Genomic DNA, 16,791 nt, shown 5'->3' on the forward strand with positions numbered 1-16,791 from the left:
TCTTTGTCATTCATTCCAACACACACTTCAATTCACTTCTTTCTCTCTCTTGTACAATATTAGTCATACTCTCAAGGCCTTCAACTCCGTGCGGAAAACCTAGTGCCCGGAGAAGAACGCTGAAGATTGTATTAGGAGCGGTCTGGAGTCTTGAAGTTGTCACTTTTGTATTCAGAACTCGTTTAATCTACTGGTACTTCTATCCTTTATCTTATATAATGTTTTATGATATTGTTGCCATGATTAGAGAGTAGTTATATTTAGTGTATGCTATGATGTAAGCAGTTATAATGCCGAAATAATATTATGGCTTGTGTATGTTGTTGAAATGCTTTCCGATTATGCTTTAAACTCAATTGCTTTTTCAACTAATAGAACGTAGTTATAGGCTCTGTTATTAGGAAGTCGCGAACCCCGATTCAGAGTACACTATTTGTGTCACCCCTTGGTAAGAGAAGTCTATCGGATACAACGTAAGATCGACTGAGGCACATCGGTTGTAGTAAGTCTATCAAGCTTTGGATTCCGACTGAGGACTCTTTCGTAGTGAAACATCTGACTAGACCCCTAGTACATTGTCGGTCCCAGACCATGCTAGTGTAGTCACCAAGCATATAAACTTCGTACGTACACGCTGAAGCACAGCGGTTGTTGTAAGTTGTACCTCTGCTAAGTAAGGCCATGGAACACGGTTAGTGTTGACCAGTACACTGCACCATAACGCGGTCTCAAGCATTGCACCCCGCTTGAGGGATTCTTAGTTAATTAAGGAACTGTTTGTTTAGACACATAAAGGATTGGACCGTTAGGATAACCGAACGTGTTCATGGAAGTCAGACTTGACTTGGCCATGGTGTTCTTTATGGTTGAACTCTTTTTAAGGGCCTAACTATCTTTTACCAATCATTAACGAAAGCATTGAAACACATCACGTCTCTCGGATATGGTAAACCAAGTATTCTATTATGCTTAAGAAAGTTTAGACCATTTTGGAATGTTAACACGTCACCTAACCGAGTCGCTCAATTGGATGAGCCGTCTGAACGTGTATACCTGTAGTCAGACTGCACGGGCGTCGGGGGTAAGGGACGTTGCTGTCTATTCAGAATCTTCAAGCCTAACGAAATAGCCAGTGACATGTCTTATGACACGGGCGTTTAGGACCAGTGTAATGAATACAAGGCCTCTGCCTATTCATGAGCCAGCATTCCATAATCTCGACAGAATAACTAATAAAGTCATAGTATGCACTTACTTTAACCTTATCTGAATTGCAAATTTTATCGTATTTACTTTATCTATCTTATAAACTAGAAAATCCCAAAATAAACATTCACTACTCCCTAACTATCTTACGCTAAAATATAGGTTCGATGTTACTGATATCTCAAAAATACGACTCTAGGTCATACTTCCCTTACTTATAAGGAGTAGTAAGATTTAGGCCCCGCTAAATATAAATTTAAAACAGTACCCTCTCCCACGAGTGGCTGATCCTGGCGAGCCGCGGCCTGACGACACCGCGCAAATAAAACCGTCCGTTTCGGCCATAACAATAGTATATATATATATATATATATATATATATATATATATATATATATATATATATATATATATATATATATATATATATATATATATATATATATATAGGGAGAGGATCCAGAGAGAACTTTTTTAGTGTGAGAACTCTAGGAACTCCCAAATACTCCCAAATACACTGAAATTCGAGCAAAAAAAGAGAATTCGAGCAAAAATAAAAAACACGGACGAACCAAAAATCATAGTCGAGCAAAAAAAAAAAAAAAATTTCAAAAATATAGAACACATTTTTGCTCGACTACCAACTTTTTTGCTCGAATCTACATTTTTTTGCTCGACTACCAAAAATGTAGAACACATTTTTGTTCGACTACCATTTTTTTTGCTCGCCCGCATTTTTTTGCTCGAATTTCCCCATTTTTGCTCGAATTCGTTGTTTTTTTGCTCGTCCGCCTTTTTTTTGCTCGAATTTCACCATTTTTGCTCGAATTCGTTGTTTTTTTCTCGCCCGCCACTTTTTTGCTCGAATTTCAATGTATTTTAGAGTTTTCAGGGTTCTCACACAAAAAAAATTCTCATTTGATCCCTCTACTATATATATATATATATATTTATATATATATATATATATATATATATATATATATATATATATATATATATATATATATCTTTAAATGATTGATCTTTCATTTAAGTGAGTAGGTTTATAATTATAGTTTTTTGGTACTGATGTATCATGTATATATTTTAATTTTATTGATATATCATGTATATATGTTTATAATCAGTTTACTTAAATGATTGATTATTTTTTTTATATCGTTGTATCAATAAAATTGCCTTTTAGTACTGTAATTTTTGGTATTGGTATATCGATAAAATTAACTTTTGTTTTAAATTTGACAGATATTAACAAAATGTTAAGATACTTCAAAAATTCAGAGTCTGGTAGATTTTCGGTAAACACCAAAAAACAGCCATATGTTCGTGAAATAGTACTTGAAGAGGATGAACATTAAACGCCTTTTAGAAATTAATACAAAAATTGATTTGAATGAACTTCCGACTTATCTGGGAGAGCGTCCGAACATGGAACACTACCATCTTATATTTTGCGAGTCTTTTTCAATTTTATGTTTCTGTTTTGGGTGCGACCCGATTTGACCCGACATATTCAATATTTTGGGACCCCGGATCCTAGAATCACCACTGTCGGAGGCTAGAAATAAACGCACTGAATGCTGCTGAATGGTAAAACATTCAACGCTAAATCATTCTATTATTAAGAGACAAACAAACGGCACCTTTAATTTAAGTACGTTAAAATCTCATTTGATTGGATCGTAAGGAAGGTAATTTTAATTTTAAATTTAAGTACGTTAAAATCTCATTTGATCGGATAAAAAGGAGGTGAATGGTGTAGAAACCGTTTAGGTTGTGACCCGACCCATTAAACAAATTTTAACCGACTGGTGTACTATGCTTTCGATTATCCATTCAACCTAAAAACAGTTTGCATCTTCATTTGGACTTTAAGTACGGCACCCCTACCTCCACGCGCTCACCTTCCGTCACCATCCACCATCGCCAGATTGTCGGTGCAATCGCTCGCCAGTACCGTCACCACGTTCAAAAATTGCATTAGGTTTTTGGCACTCGCAGGTATTTACATTTTCTATTTTTTTATTTTTTATTTTTCTTAATTGGTAGCAATTGTTTTCGTTGATGTGCTTTCTTTCTTTTAAGGTTGTTTAAGCATCTCACTTCAAATCTCCTATTGATTTTAGGAATTTTATTTTAGTTTTGAAAGTTGGTGAATCTATAGATATGATTTTCTTAATTTTGTGCCTTTCAGTTCCGTGCGATTTTCGATTTGCCGTATAGGTCCCATGAGTTACACGAACATGTCTTACAGGAGGTTGTGATTTCAGTTTTTTAATTTTTTTTTTTTTTTTTTTTTTTAACAGTGATTGGGATCACCCAAGGGGGATTTAACCACCCGTTGCGATCATCTCCCGTTTCGATTATGCCGATGCAGCGATAAACCCTGCCCCCATCGCTGCCCGGGAGGAAACCTTGAAACCGATCCAAGGGCACGGCCAAGTAAAACCCCCCTCCCCTGCTGCCCCCGCACGAAGCGAAAGGCGACCTAGGTGGATACTTCAGGTCAAGGGATAACATTGAGTGCAATGTTGCACCTCAGCGGAGTCGAACTCCTGACCTCTCGCTAAGAGAGGCATGCCACTACCCGCCGAGCTACAACTCAATGTTTCAGTTTTTTAAATTGACATTATTTGAATGAAGATACGACTTCCAAAATTTTCAAAATTACTGATGTTGGTAGCATTCAGCATGCCACAACTAATGTTATTTGGTTTATCCTAATCATGTTCTACTTTATGTTATACCTGGCAATTGAGACCCAAACTCTCAAACTTGGGTCAAATGGGTCAAGCTTTCGGTATCATATCAATTGGATTATAAATATAGTTGTTAATGTGATCAATTATGTTAGTTTGGGTTAAGGATCCAATTATTGTGGTTTTTTTACATTTTCACATTATTTTAACTGAAAATACGACTTTCAGTTATTGTAAAACTGACGATGTTAGTACTTAGTACCGTAGCATTTACATGCTACAACGTAACTGTTATTTGGTATTTTCCTATACAATTTGAGAAATTGTATTAATGTATTTTGGATTCATTTGTTAAATATATAATAATTGTGAAATCATACTATCTAAACCAACCAACCTTTTCATGCATATAAACTGACTCCTTACTTTGTTGTCTTCCTGCAGAATGGTACAACCAAATTTTCAACCGAAGTGTAGGCTTTTAGAGCACGAACGCCTACAAATATTCGTCGCGAAGCGCGGGCTACAACACTAGTTTCTAAATATGCGGAGTAACGTACGTTCGTTAACTTTTTTAAAACTCTACATATTTTCTTATACTTATTCTAGATTCTAGATAATCTTTAGAAAAATATCACGGTTGGTCCTCAAAATTTGTACCAACAATCATGATGGGACATAAACTTTAAATCGATCATGATTGATCCCAAGTTTTTAATATTGTACACGGTTGGTCCCACGATCTAACAAACGTTAATATCATCCATTTAAGTGAAATACGTGCCAAACATGTGATGGGCTTTTCCGTCTTTTTACATGTTGATTTTCTTGTTAAGAGGATTCGTAAACAATTAAATGGTGGTGGAGGTATAATCGGAAGCTATTACGGTACACATATCTAATTTACTTAATCGATTAATTTCTAGTTTGTCTCAATCGCCAGTAAGTGGTTTGTATGTTTGCGTCGGGTTGTTTCGATGGCAATGAGGAGGCTGTCGTTGGGAATAAGAGTATGGATTTGGGTATTGGAAACGATAAGAATAGGGAGGGATTGGGTTCGGGAAGTGGCGTGGTTAAGATGTCGGGGGTTGTTAAGGACAATTTGTCTCGTGATAAAGTCGTGGCTAAGAGTTGTTCGTATTTGCTCGAGATGGTTGATATAAAGCTTGATGAGTTTAGTGCGGGTCTTTTATCAACGAAAATAAGACGTGTGGAGGTTATGAAACCGGTGGTGGGTGACAAGGTTAATGTTAAACTTCTTGATAACTTGGCTAAAGTTGCTACGGGGAATAGTGAAGGTCGTAAATTTTGTATTTGCGCGAATAAATTGTGCAAAGGTCACTGTAGGGGGGTGGTACGTGCACTCTAGCAAGTTTTGGATTAATGGGGTGAAAAAGCTTGATTCGAAAAGTAAGTTAAATATGAAAGGTAAAGTTAAGGATAAGAGGTTAAAGGGTGGACATTTTTGTTTCGTGATTCTAGCGACGAAGAGGATGTCGGGAGGGAAAAAGCTGATCATCCTTTCGTGAGTGTAAAAGGAACGCATATTGGTGTGGGTGCGGGTGAAGTGTTAGAGGATGTTGGGTTCTTTGACGAATTTAGGAGTGGAGGTCCCAATTCGGACGGGGTTGGAATCGAGTTTACATTCACGTTCAAGGCAAATTAGGGCGGATCTTGATTTGATTATTGCTTGTTCTTGGTTTGGTTTAGTTTGTGTCAGGATTAGGTGGTTGTCTTTTCTTTGTTTTGGTTTTGCCCACGTAGGGATGACATCGGGCCGGGTTTGGGCCGGGTCTAGGTAATCCCAGTCCCAAACCCGATTAGAAAACCCAGTCCCAAACCCGGCGGGTCCCCATTTACTTACTAACTATCGGGTTTCGGGTTTCCCCACGGGTATTCGGGTCCCATATATAGTTACGCTAACTCTTTGGGATTCTTGGTATTATATGAAAATTTCAAGTTTTAGTCTAATATATATAATATACTCGAGTTGGTTAAACAAAAACATTAACCTTAAGCGGGGATATTTTGAGTCAATGAGTCTCTTAGTCCAGCATTATAAATTCGTAATAATAAATGTAGTAACAAATTAATCATCACTTGCAACTAAAAAAGATACAGTAATACAACAAGTGATCCATCACATATTTGAAGGCACTGTCTTGGATCCATTTGTATTTGTATACCATTAAAGTGAAGTGATTGTCCACTGTTACTAACTCGTAAATAAACAAAGTCATAATATATATGTGTATATATATATATATATATATATATATATATATATATATATAATATATCTTATAAGGAATAGATATTGAAATTTAAACGGGTCGGGTATATGGATTCGGTCCCTTTTCGGGTATACGGGCCGGGTAACCGGGTTTGTGTCTAAAACCATACCCGAACCCGGATAAATTTTAAAAACTATTCCCATACCCGGCCCGTGGACCTGGAAATCCGACCAGAATCCGGCCCAAAACTGTCGGGTTTCGGGTTTTTCCATCGGGTACGGGTCATTTTGCCATTCCAATGCCCACGATTAAGCTCGATTTTAGTTAGCGTCTTGGTTAGTTGTTTAGTGTCATCGAGCTTTTTGTTGTGGCGTTTCCTTATGTTTCTCTATTTCCTTGTCTCCTAGTTGGAGACTAGTTGTTAATAAAGTTTTTGTTTATTTTCCAAAAAAAGAAAGAAAAAAAAAAAAAAAGTGGTATGTATGTGTATTATACTAAAGTAACTTTTGATGATTTGATTTATTAAAGCTGAGGATAGTGGATCATGATTAAAGATGACTAGGGGCAATGGAATTTATCTGACATTAGGGAAAAAGAAAACATTAAGATGAACATACATGATTAAATTAATGGCAGTTGTGGTTTTGTTAGAAATTGTAGCTCTTTGTAGGGTTGCAAATTGAATCACGATGTTTTTATCAAAAATAAAAATAAAAAAAATCATGGTTAGTCCTCAAAGTTTGTACCAAAAATCAACATGTAAAAAAACGAAAAGGCACATCACATGTTTGGCACATATTTCATTTAACTGGATGGTATTAACGTTTGTCAAATCGTGGGACCAACCGTGTACAATGTTAAAATTTTGGGACCAACTATGATCAATTTAAAGTTTAGGTCTCATCTTGATTTTTAGTACAAACTTTGGGAACCAATCATGATATTTTTTCTAATATTTATTTATTCCGTATATTTATTTATTTAGAATTAATCTTTTGACAACTCTATAAATATAAGCAGATACGGAGGGAGTACAACATATAACAAAACCCTAACCATCGTTAAGAATCTGCTTCGTCAAAGAAAATCATCAGCTTCATCATCGTAATTGATATGGCCATGGAAGATATTTATAATCGTAATATCCACGTAGTTTTCGACTGTGTTATACCCTTCATAAACGACCGCAACAGTTTATCTTTAATCTGTCGAAAATCCTGTGATATAGAGGGCAAGACACGCCAGCATGTCACCGTCGATACTCATTATGCCACGTCACCATCACGCTTTTGTCAACGTTTTCCTCTAATTCGATCACTAACCCTGCATGGAACACCCGAGGTGGATGATCATCATGTCGTGTTCATCACTCCATGGGTTCAACAAATCACTTCATCTTTATGTCTCTTAAATTCGGTATGTTTCCAAACTTTGTTTCTAAGTGATTCTGATATTCAGTTATTGGCTCAAACACGTGGCAAACAGCTTCGCGTAATTGAGCTATCGCAGTGTGCTGGTTTTTCCAGGTTAGGGTTATTTCATATAGGAAAATATTGTAATAATTTGAGAGATTTGTGTTTGTTTCATAACAAAATCGACGAGAATGGTGAAAATTGGTTACGTGAATTGGGTTCCCGTAACACGGTAATTGAAAAGTTAAATTTTCAAGGTGTAAACTTTGATATAAAAGATCTTGTTAATGTTGCAAAAAGTTGCAGTCGGTTGGTTTCTGTTAAGATAGACTGCTGTGATTTTATCCATCTTGTGGAATTTTTTTGGTACGCGGTTAATTTAGAAGAATTTGGTGGTGGTGAATTTAGTGATGATCATAAGGATGAATATAATTATAGTTTCAAGCTTCCTGATAGTTTGAAGCATTTGATGATGAGGATCAGTCCTCGTTGTGATGTAAAAATTGTTGTTCCGTTTGCACATTTGATAACCGAATTGAATTGTGAAGATGGATTTCTTATTGGAAGTGACGACTTTCGTGAGTTGATTAAGAGTTGTTGTAACTTAAAAGTACTATATACAACTGCTCAAATCATGGATCAAGGATTGCGAGACATAAGTATTTATTGCAAGAAGTTGCGCAAACTTTACGTTGGTAAACCAGGTGGCATGGTGTCACATGTTGGGGTTAATTATCTTGCGGAACAATGTGTTGAATTAGAATGTTTACATACTGATACCGTTGAGATGACGAATGAGGTCTTGAGCAATATTGGAAAGCATATGAAAAAGCTTAAAGAATTTAAAATGTTTTTGCTATATACGGATGATTTCCCACTAGACATTGGGTTCCGTTCTTTATTTATTGGTTGCGATAAACTTGAAAAGTTGGATGTATATTTTGAGACGCGTGGAGTGGGGTTGAGTAACGAGGGATTGGGGTATATCGGGAAGTATGGTTGTAATTTGAGGCATCTTACACTTGGCCTTAATGTGGGAGAATCAGATGAAGGACTTGTGGAGCTAGCAAAGGGGTGCCCAAAATTGCAATATTTTGAGACCGTAGGTTGTGATTTTAGCAAGGAAGCGTTTGATATCTTTAGGTCTAATGTAACCTCATTGAGGTACTTGAGTGTAGACGGCACCATGGCCTCTGCTTTTTGGAATATTGAAGATATGTTTGCCATGATTTTTTAATTAATAGGCCGTTCTTTTATCTTCGGTGAACAATTGTTATATCGCCTAAAAAACTATTGGTTTTTTCATGTTTACCTTGTGGTTTTAATTAACTTTTCATATTCTCAATGGTTTTAACTTTGTTTTTTTTTTTTTTTTCTCTTATTGAGCTCGAATATTGTTAATTCCAAATTGATTGTGTGCATGCTAAGACAAATATTGCAATATATAATTGTTTTTATTTCCAGTAACAGCTTAAATCTTGACTCAGTATCTAGGATAACTGTCAAATATATATATAAATAAATAGGTTAAAACTGGCCAAAATATAACTTTCAAAAGAAATGGATCCAAAAGTCACCCAAATTGTAACATACGAGCTGCTGCCCAATTAATCATTTGTCATCTGTTGATATAAATTGCATTTAATCTTCAGTTTAAACTTATTCAAACAATATTAAACACATATACGTGTATGAGCATTAATGTAAATCAATCTTTGATTCTGATAACTTGTACTGTATATGACAACAAGTTAACTAATAGCTGAATATTTATACTCGAAGGTAATGGATAAGGATCGATGGTTAAACATAAATCGGTTCACACAACTGTACTATTTCAGATTCTCTTAGGTTGCACACACTTGCAGAATACATACAAGTTATGCAGATGTTAGAGCTCAACTTAGTTTTGAAACCATAAAATAAAAATCAGTAAATTGGTATATATAATGTATAAACAATCCATTAGTACATCCTTCATAAAAATGTAAGTATGCAAAAACTGAAGACATAACATGGTAGCCAATGGTCTTTGTCTAAAAAAACCAGATTAGTTACATTCAGATTCAGATTATGCAATATATTATCAGTATCTAGTGTCAAACTTTTAATTGAAAAAAGTGACAAATTTACCAGCCAATAGCTCAATATTATTTCAGATTCTCTTAGGTAGCACTCACCTGCAGAATATAAACAAGTTATGTGGATGTTAGAGCCCCTAATCCATTAGTACATCATTCACCTATGTAACTTAAGCCACCATTAACCAACAAAAGTTACAAAAAATATTCAATCACAATGAAGATGAAGAACACAATATCATAAGTAAGAACAATTGATTGAAGATAAAAGAAATATATAAGGCACTAAAGTAAAAAACTGATTGAAAAACTAGAAAATTCTATAAACCATTACTAGCCATACAAGGATAACCACATTTTACACAAGATTAACCCTAAAAAAACATAACAATGTACTAATATCCCTCACCCTCATCTCAGCTTTAGGTTTAACAGCTTTAGGTTTCAAACTCTTAACAGCCGCCTTCTTCACCGGCGCTTTCTTCGGTGCAGGCTTTGCAGCCGCTACTTTCTTCCCAGGTGTAGATCTTGTAGACGTCCGTGCAACTTTAGCCGGTTTAGTTGGCGTCTTAGGCTTTGGCTTAGCCTTTGCAGCTGCAGCTTTAGGCTTTGCAGCTGGCTTAGCCACAGCTTTCTTCGGCTTGGCTTTCACAGCTGGCTTAGGCTTAGCAGCAGCTTTAGGCTTGGCTACAGCTTTGGCTTTAGGAGCAGGCTTAGGCTTGGCAACTGCTTTCTTAGCAGGAGCCTTTTTAGCCACTGTCTTTGGCTTTGGGCTTTTTTTGTCTTAGCAGCAGGTTTCTTCTTCGCCGGAGCAGCTGTGGACGGAGCTTCCGCCACCGGTAGCTTGTACGATGCCTTGACTTTAACTAATTTACCAGCTGCAACGAATTTTTTCAATTGAGTCAACAAAACCTTCTTGAAATTCGCCGGAAGATTCTTTTGCTTCTCTTCAATAAATTTCGTGATCGCATACTGACTAGATCCGGTCTTCTCCTTCAACGTAACAATTGCGTCCTAGATCATCTATTACATATAACAAGTAAACGACTAATTAACACCAATCAATAATTTGTATAATAACAGTACAACAATCTACAATGAATTCGTCAATATATTTACATTAATCATGAATCTGCACGTTCGTCAATACAATAGCATGAATCAAGTATATCACCATGAATTGAACTTATAAAATTTAAGTTAGTACCATCTACTACCTTAAACATAATTTATTAGCTACCATATAGTTTAAGAACATAATATTAGCAATACTGCATCATTCTACAAAGAAAGCCAAGCAAGCAGGAATTTGACTGGAATCTAAAGCTCCACAATTTGGTTATACAATGTCAAACAAAGTTTGAGTGCAACTACACATCATATTATCATTTCTATCCTAACTTTGTATCTAATGTCAAACTTCAATTGATAAAAGTGACAAATTTAGAGGGCAGGCCTTACCAGCCAATATTTTTTCAGATTCTCTTAGGTTGCAGTTTGCACTCACCTACAGAATACAAACAAGATTAGTTTTGAAATCATGAGATAGAAATCAGTAAATTGATATAAATATTGTATACCACTTGGTTGTCATTACATAAACAATCCATTAGTACATCCTTCACCTCTGTAAATCAAGCCACCATTAACCAACAAAAGTTACAATAAAACAGCCATAAGTTACTAACCTAAAAAATATTCAATTACAACATAAATGAACAAGACTATATTAAAAGTAAGAACAACTGATAGGAGTATAAGATAACTAAAAGAAATATATAAGGCTCTAGAGTAAATAACTGATTGATAAACTAAAGAACTCAATCTATAAACCATTACTAGCCATACAAGGATAACAACATTTTACACATGATAAACCCTAAAAACATCACAATGTACTAGTAAACCCTAAAAACATCACAATGTACTAGTAAACCCTCACTCTCATCTCACTTCTTTCCCTTCCTTGTTGGAGTTGCCTTCTTAGCAATAACTGCTTTAGGTTTCAAACTCTTAACAGCGGCCTTCTTCACAGGTGCTTTCTTCGGTGTAGCCTTTGCAACAGGTGCTTTCTTCCCAGGCGTAGATCTGGTAGACGTCCATGCAACTTTAGCCGGTTTAGTAGTCGTCTTAGCCTTTGGCTTAGCCTTTGCAGCTGCAGCTTTCGGCTTTGCAGCTGGCTTGGCTACAGCTTTCTTCGGCTTGGCTTTCACAGCTGGCTTAGGTTTAGCAGCAGCTTTAGGCTTGGCTACAGCTTTTACCTTTGGAGCAGGCTTAGTCTTGGCGACTGCTTTCTTAGCAGGAGCCTTTTTAGCCACTGTCTTTGGCTTTGTGGCTTTTTTTGGCTTAGCAGCAGGTTTCTTCTTCGCCGGAGCAGCTGTAGCCGGAGCTTTTGAGGCCGGTAGCTTGTACGATGCCTTGACTTTAACTAATTTACCAGCAGTCCAGCAGCAACGTATTTTTTCAATTGAGTCAACAAAACCTTCTTGAAATTCGCCGGAAGATTCTTTTGCTTCTCTTCGATAAGTTTCGTGTTCGCATACTAAAAAACACGGATGTAAACACGGATACTAAAAAACACGGATCGCATACTCGCAAAACCAATAACAAAGCCAAAAGACCTACAAAACTAAACTAAAAAACACGAAAAAGATGAAGTCCAATCTAACCGACAACCGGAAGATTAAGAATCATCTAAAGACAACAAGGATGACTGCCGAAACACGAAACAAAAACGCTCAACCATCTTTGATGAAATCGCCAAACACTTCCAACTCCTCTTCATGAGTCAATTTCTTTTTTCTTACCAAGCACAGCACACATTCATTGCAAGTTACTAGTAATAAACAAATAGATATAAAAGAATTCAAAACAGTAGACTAAATTTGTTCAAAGATAGCATTCGCTAGTATTCACACGAGTACAATTATTAAATACCAATTTATCATAAAAGTGTAAGTATGCAAAAACTGAAGACATAACATGGCAGCTCAGTTGGTCCAAAAGAAAGATAATATTACCACTTTTAGCACGGGGAAAAAAAAAAAAAAAAGACATCCTCTACTTCATAAGTGCCCGGCTACACATGCAGCGGCCAAGAAGAACAATAAAGTCTGCTAGTACATGTTGTAACATGTATCCATGAAAGCATATTTAAAACTTTGAACGTGTTTACAACAGAAGTAATGTTTTTTTTTTAAGTTTTATCTACCTCTTGAGGCTAGTATTAAATACATCTAGTAATAGTTCGAAGTTACCGGCATCATGTTACCTTTAACCAATAGACCATTTGCATTTTGCAAAATATGAAAGTAGCCCTGCAACTCAAAATTACAGATTTACAGGGTACACACATGAAAAATAGTATTAATTCCTAGATTAGGATGATTGGTTGCTCAACTTCTTAACAAGTATTGCCCTAAAAGGATGCTAATTCTTGATTTCCCGACGGAACCACGAGCTCCTATCAAATGAATATACAATCATATACCGTATCATATAGTAGTATACTCAAAATAACCTGCTGTCTATATAATTTTTTTTTTTTTTTTTTAAAAGCCAGATAATTTTAATACTATAGAAAAAATTACAAACAGGAGGGGCTAGGAGCCCATTACATGTACAGACTCGAAACAAGCTACTCGAAAGGATCTATGCTATTCTAAGAATATACAACTGAGTGACTCGAGCTATCGGATATTAACAGGAAAAAGTTTCACTAAACTATTCTATATATAGGACATGACTTGTAACAACAAGCTGAGAAATGATGTAAGATACAGTGCTGAAGCCAGCGACAAAGCACCTTAATCAACCTCACTTAGACCATATACAGGGAGGTCATTGAGAGGGAACAAAAAGGTAGCCGATACCTTTTTTAGTAGGAGGATTGACATCAAATAGCGATGGGGCGGTTAGCCACTCTAGCCACTTCAAATTAACATTATATCTTCGACAATTAATTCACTCGAAGCTTTTGGATTGTATCTCGGATACTAAGGATGGGCAAGTAGATTTCGAGATCCAAATACGTGTTCATTTCGGTTCTTCCAAATAAAGTAACTCGTGACCCATACTACCACTTGCCATAACTTAGACCCGGTTGTTGTTTTGAGGCTGGGGTTTGCGCAATTAGACAGATCTGAGGGAGCTGAGATATTTGTGGAATCGAGGTTCCACCATTTGCGGATTCTTTCCCAAATGTTGCTCGCGAATCTGCGGATTCTTTCCCAAATTTGCTATCTATATTATTTATCGGCAGAACTATTGTTACCTCCATTTAAACTCCTCAGTTTTAAACAATTAATGTCTTCATCAAGCATCTAACTTGAATTATTATACACTGCACATATTGCATGAGACTCCAATTTACTAACTGGCATAAGGTTACATTTTCACTTTATACGTAAGGTTACGATGAGAGCATCGAGTAACATGTTACCTATCAAGTATTAGATACATAAACCTAGGTCTTCGTCTAAAAAGGTCAGATTGATTACCTTTCAGAATATGCAATCCATTATCAGCCAACTTACTACACTAACTAGAAAAACTAGCTATTAACTGCAACATACAGACATACAGTAACTCGATTAAGATTGTAGTAACAATAAGTAACAATTTCCTTCCAAATCTGTACAAACTAAAATTCAACTAACCAATGCATCAAACATCAACTGGACTGCCCTACACACTAAATCTGATTTCTTTCTTTATTTGCCTGATATGAAATTCAACCAACTCATTTTGGTTTCCAATTACGTTGGTCAATTTCAATATAACCCAATAAAAACCCTATGCAATAAAGTATCGAGATTCAAGAGCCCTAATTCCACCAAACTTATCGTTGAAAAACTCAAATTAATGACCACAATACAAATATGTGAGAACGGGAAATATAAGGTATAATAGTAACTCAGAATCTATACATTAAAACATACAAGAACTTGAATGCTTTCAGAATTCATATAAAGTTAAGAGGACAGCACAATAATGTATCCAACCACAATGAAAGCACTGTAATTATAAAAGTTTTAAGTTAGTACCATCTACTACCTTACACATAATTTATTAGCTACCATATATATAGTTCAACAACATAATATTAGCAATACTGCATCATACCACAAAGAAAGCCAAGCAAGCAGGAGTTTGAGTGTAACCACACATGCTATTATTCCTATTCTATCAAACATGTATCTAATGTCAAAACTTCAATTGATAAATAAGTGACAAATTTAGAGGCAGGCCTTACCAGCCAATATATTTTCAGATTCTCTTAGGTTGCACCACCTGCAGAATACAAACAAGTTAAGTAGATGTTAGAGCCCAGATTAGTTTTGAAACCATAAGACAGCAATCAGTAATTTGATATAAATATTGTATACCATTTGGTTGTCATTACATAAAACAATCGATTAGTAAACAACCATAACTTACTAACCAAAAAGTATTCAATCACAATGAAAATGAAGAACATTATATCAAAAGTAAGAACAACTGATATAAGATTAAATAAAAGAAATATATAAGGCTCTAAAGCAAATAACTGATTGATAAACTAAAGAACTCAATCTATAACCATTACTAGCCATACAAGGATAACATTTTACACATGATAAACCCTAAAAACATAGTAAACCCTCACTCTCATCTCACTTCTTTCCCTTCCTGGCTGGAGTTGCTTTCTTAGCAATAACTGCTTTAGGTTTCAAACTCTTAACAGCGGCCTTCTTCACAGGTGCCTTCTTCGGTGTAGCCTTTGCAGCAGGTGCTTTCTTCCCAGGCGTAGATCTGGTAGACGTCCGCGCAACTTTAGCCGGTTTAGTTGGCGTCTTAGCCTTTGCAGCTGCAGCTTTAGGCTTTGCAGCTGGCTTAGCCACAGCTTTCTTCGGCTTGGCTTTCACAGCTGGCTTAGGTTTAGCAGTAGCTTTTGGCTTGGCTACAGCTTTGGCTTTTGGAGCAGCCTTAGGCTTGGCGACTGTTTTCTTAGCAGGAGCCTTTTTAGCGACCGTCTTTGGCTTGGTGGCTTTTTTTGGCTTTGCGGCGGGTTTCTTCTTCGCCGGAGCAGCTGTGGACGGAGCTTTCGCCGCCGGTAGCTTGTACGATGCCTTCACTTTAACTAATTTACCAGCAGCAACGAATTTTTTCAATTGAGTCAACAAAACCTTCTTGAAATTCGCTGGAAGATTCTTTTGCTTCTCTTCGATAAACTTCGTGATCGCATACTGACTAGATCCGGTCTTCTCCTTCAACGTAACAATTGCGTCCTTGATCATCTATTAATTATAAGAAATAAACGATTAATTTACACTAATTGATCATTTGTATAATAACAGTACAACAATCTACAATTAATTCGTCAATATATTTACATCAATCACTAATCAGCACGTTCGTCAACACAATAGCATGAATTGAACTTATAAATAAGCAATATATAAATTATGTATGATAAGTACATAAACCGGATAGATCAGCTCTAGTCAAACCGGTATAAACATAACCTAGACTAATAAAATGGAGTAAACAATGCATTCATAATGATAATGATAATTGAATCACACCGAAAAACGCATAAATTAGGGGAATAAAACGACAAACGGTAATGAAAAGGATAGATTCAAACCTCGAAGTACGGTGGATGAAGAGACGGACTTTTAGGTTTAGCCTTCGCCGACGATTTCTTAGCCTTCGTTACCTTTTCAGCTGCCGGAACTTCAATTTTTTCTTCCGTTTCTGGTTTATCAGCAACGATCGGCTCAGATACAGGCTCCGTCGCAACAATTGGTTCTTCTGTCGCCATTGACCTAAATTTAGGGCTTCAACGAACTTTGAGATCTAGAAATGATAATTAACAGATAATTGAGATTGATTTGCAACGATTTGATTGTAGCGTTTGTGTGACGAACATAAGATTTGTGGTGATTTAAATAATATTGAGCATGAGAGTACATATCTAAAAGATGAAATTTGATTGGTTAGTAGTAAAGTCACACGGATCATAAACCTAACTAGAATTTAAATCTGAGCGGTTAGATCATTTGGCATCCACGGCTGATAACGACTTGTTTGTGAAGGTAGTGATATGCTTTTATGAAATTTATTCATTTTGGTGTGTTTCTATGCTCAATTGTATCGTTAATAACTTCAGTTT

The 16,791-nt window shown here is 36.1% G+C and overlaps 2 protein-coding genes and 2 pseudogenes across 5 annotated transcripts; 1 reads left to right on the forward strand and 3 right to left on the reverse strand.

The window, feature by feature from the left end:
• The first annotated feature begins 3,057 nt into the window (after positions 1-3,057).
• On the forward strand, positions 3,058-9,017 carry LOC139847160 (coronatine-insensitive protein 1-like). 4 transcript variants are annotated; one of them, XR_011759347.1, is made up of 3 exons: positions 3,058-3,210; positions 4,353-4,464; positions 7,163-7,566. XR_011759347.1 is itself a non-coding variant. In XM_071836778.1 (3 exons), the coding sequence occupies exons 2-3, from the start codon at positions 4,453-4,455 to the stop codon at positions 8,789-8,791; spliced, it is 1,203 nt and encodes a 400-aa protein (XP_071692879.1). In that variant the 5' UTR covers positions 3,264-3,294; positions 4,353-4,452; the 3' UTR covers positions 8,792-9,017. The 4 variants fall into 4 exon arrangements, 1 of the variants encoding a protein (XP_071692879.1); XR_011759346.1 differs by lacking the exon at positions 3,058-3,210 and adding an exon at positions 3,264-3,294; XR_011759348.1 differs by lacking the exons at positions 3,058-3,210; positions 7,163-7,566 and adding exons at positions 3,264-3,294; positions 4,835-5,350.
• Positions 9,018-9,978: 961 nt separating this feature from the next.
• Positions 9,979-11,245, reverse strand: LOC139848653 (uncharacterized; annotated as a pseudogene).
• A 301-nt stretch (positions 11,246-11,546) lies between these two features.
• LOC139848654 (uncharacterized) lies at positions 11,547-13,914 on the reverse strand (annotated as a pseudogene).
• Positions 13,915-15,125: 1,211 nt separating this feature from the next.
• On the reverse strand, positions 15,126-16,547 carry LOC139846950 (uncharacterized). The gene is made up of 2 exons (XM_071836533.1): positions 16,264-16,547; positions 15,126-15,913 (listed from the first exon to the last, which is right to left on the reverse strand). The coding sequence occupies exons 1-2, from the start codon at positions 16,438-16,440 to the stop codon at positions 15,290-15,292; spliced, it is 801 nt and encodes a 266-aa protein (XP_071692634.1). The 5' UTR covers positions 16,441-16,547; the 3' UTR covers positions 15,126-15,289.
• Positions 16,548-16,791: the final 244 nt, after the last annotated feature.

Source organism: Rutidosis leptorrhynchoides, chromosome 5 (genome assembly GCF_046630445.1).
Source record: "Rutidosis leptorrhynchoides isolate AG116_Rl617_1_P2 chromosome 5, CSIRO_AGI_Rlap_v1, whole genome shotgun sequence".
Taxonomy (NCBI): domain Eukaryota; kingdom Viridiplantae; phylum Streptophyta; class Magnoliopsida; order Asterales; family Asteraceae; genus Rutidosis; species Rutidosis leptorrhynchoides.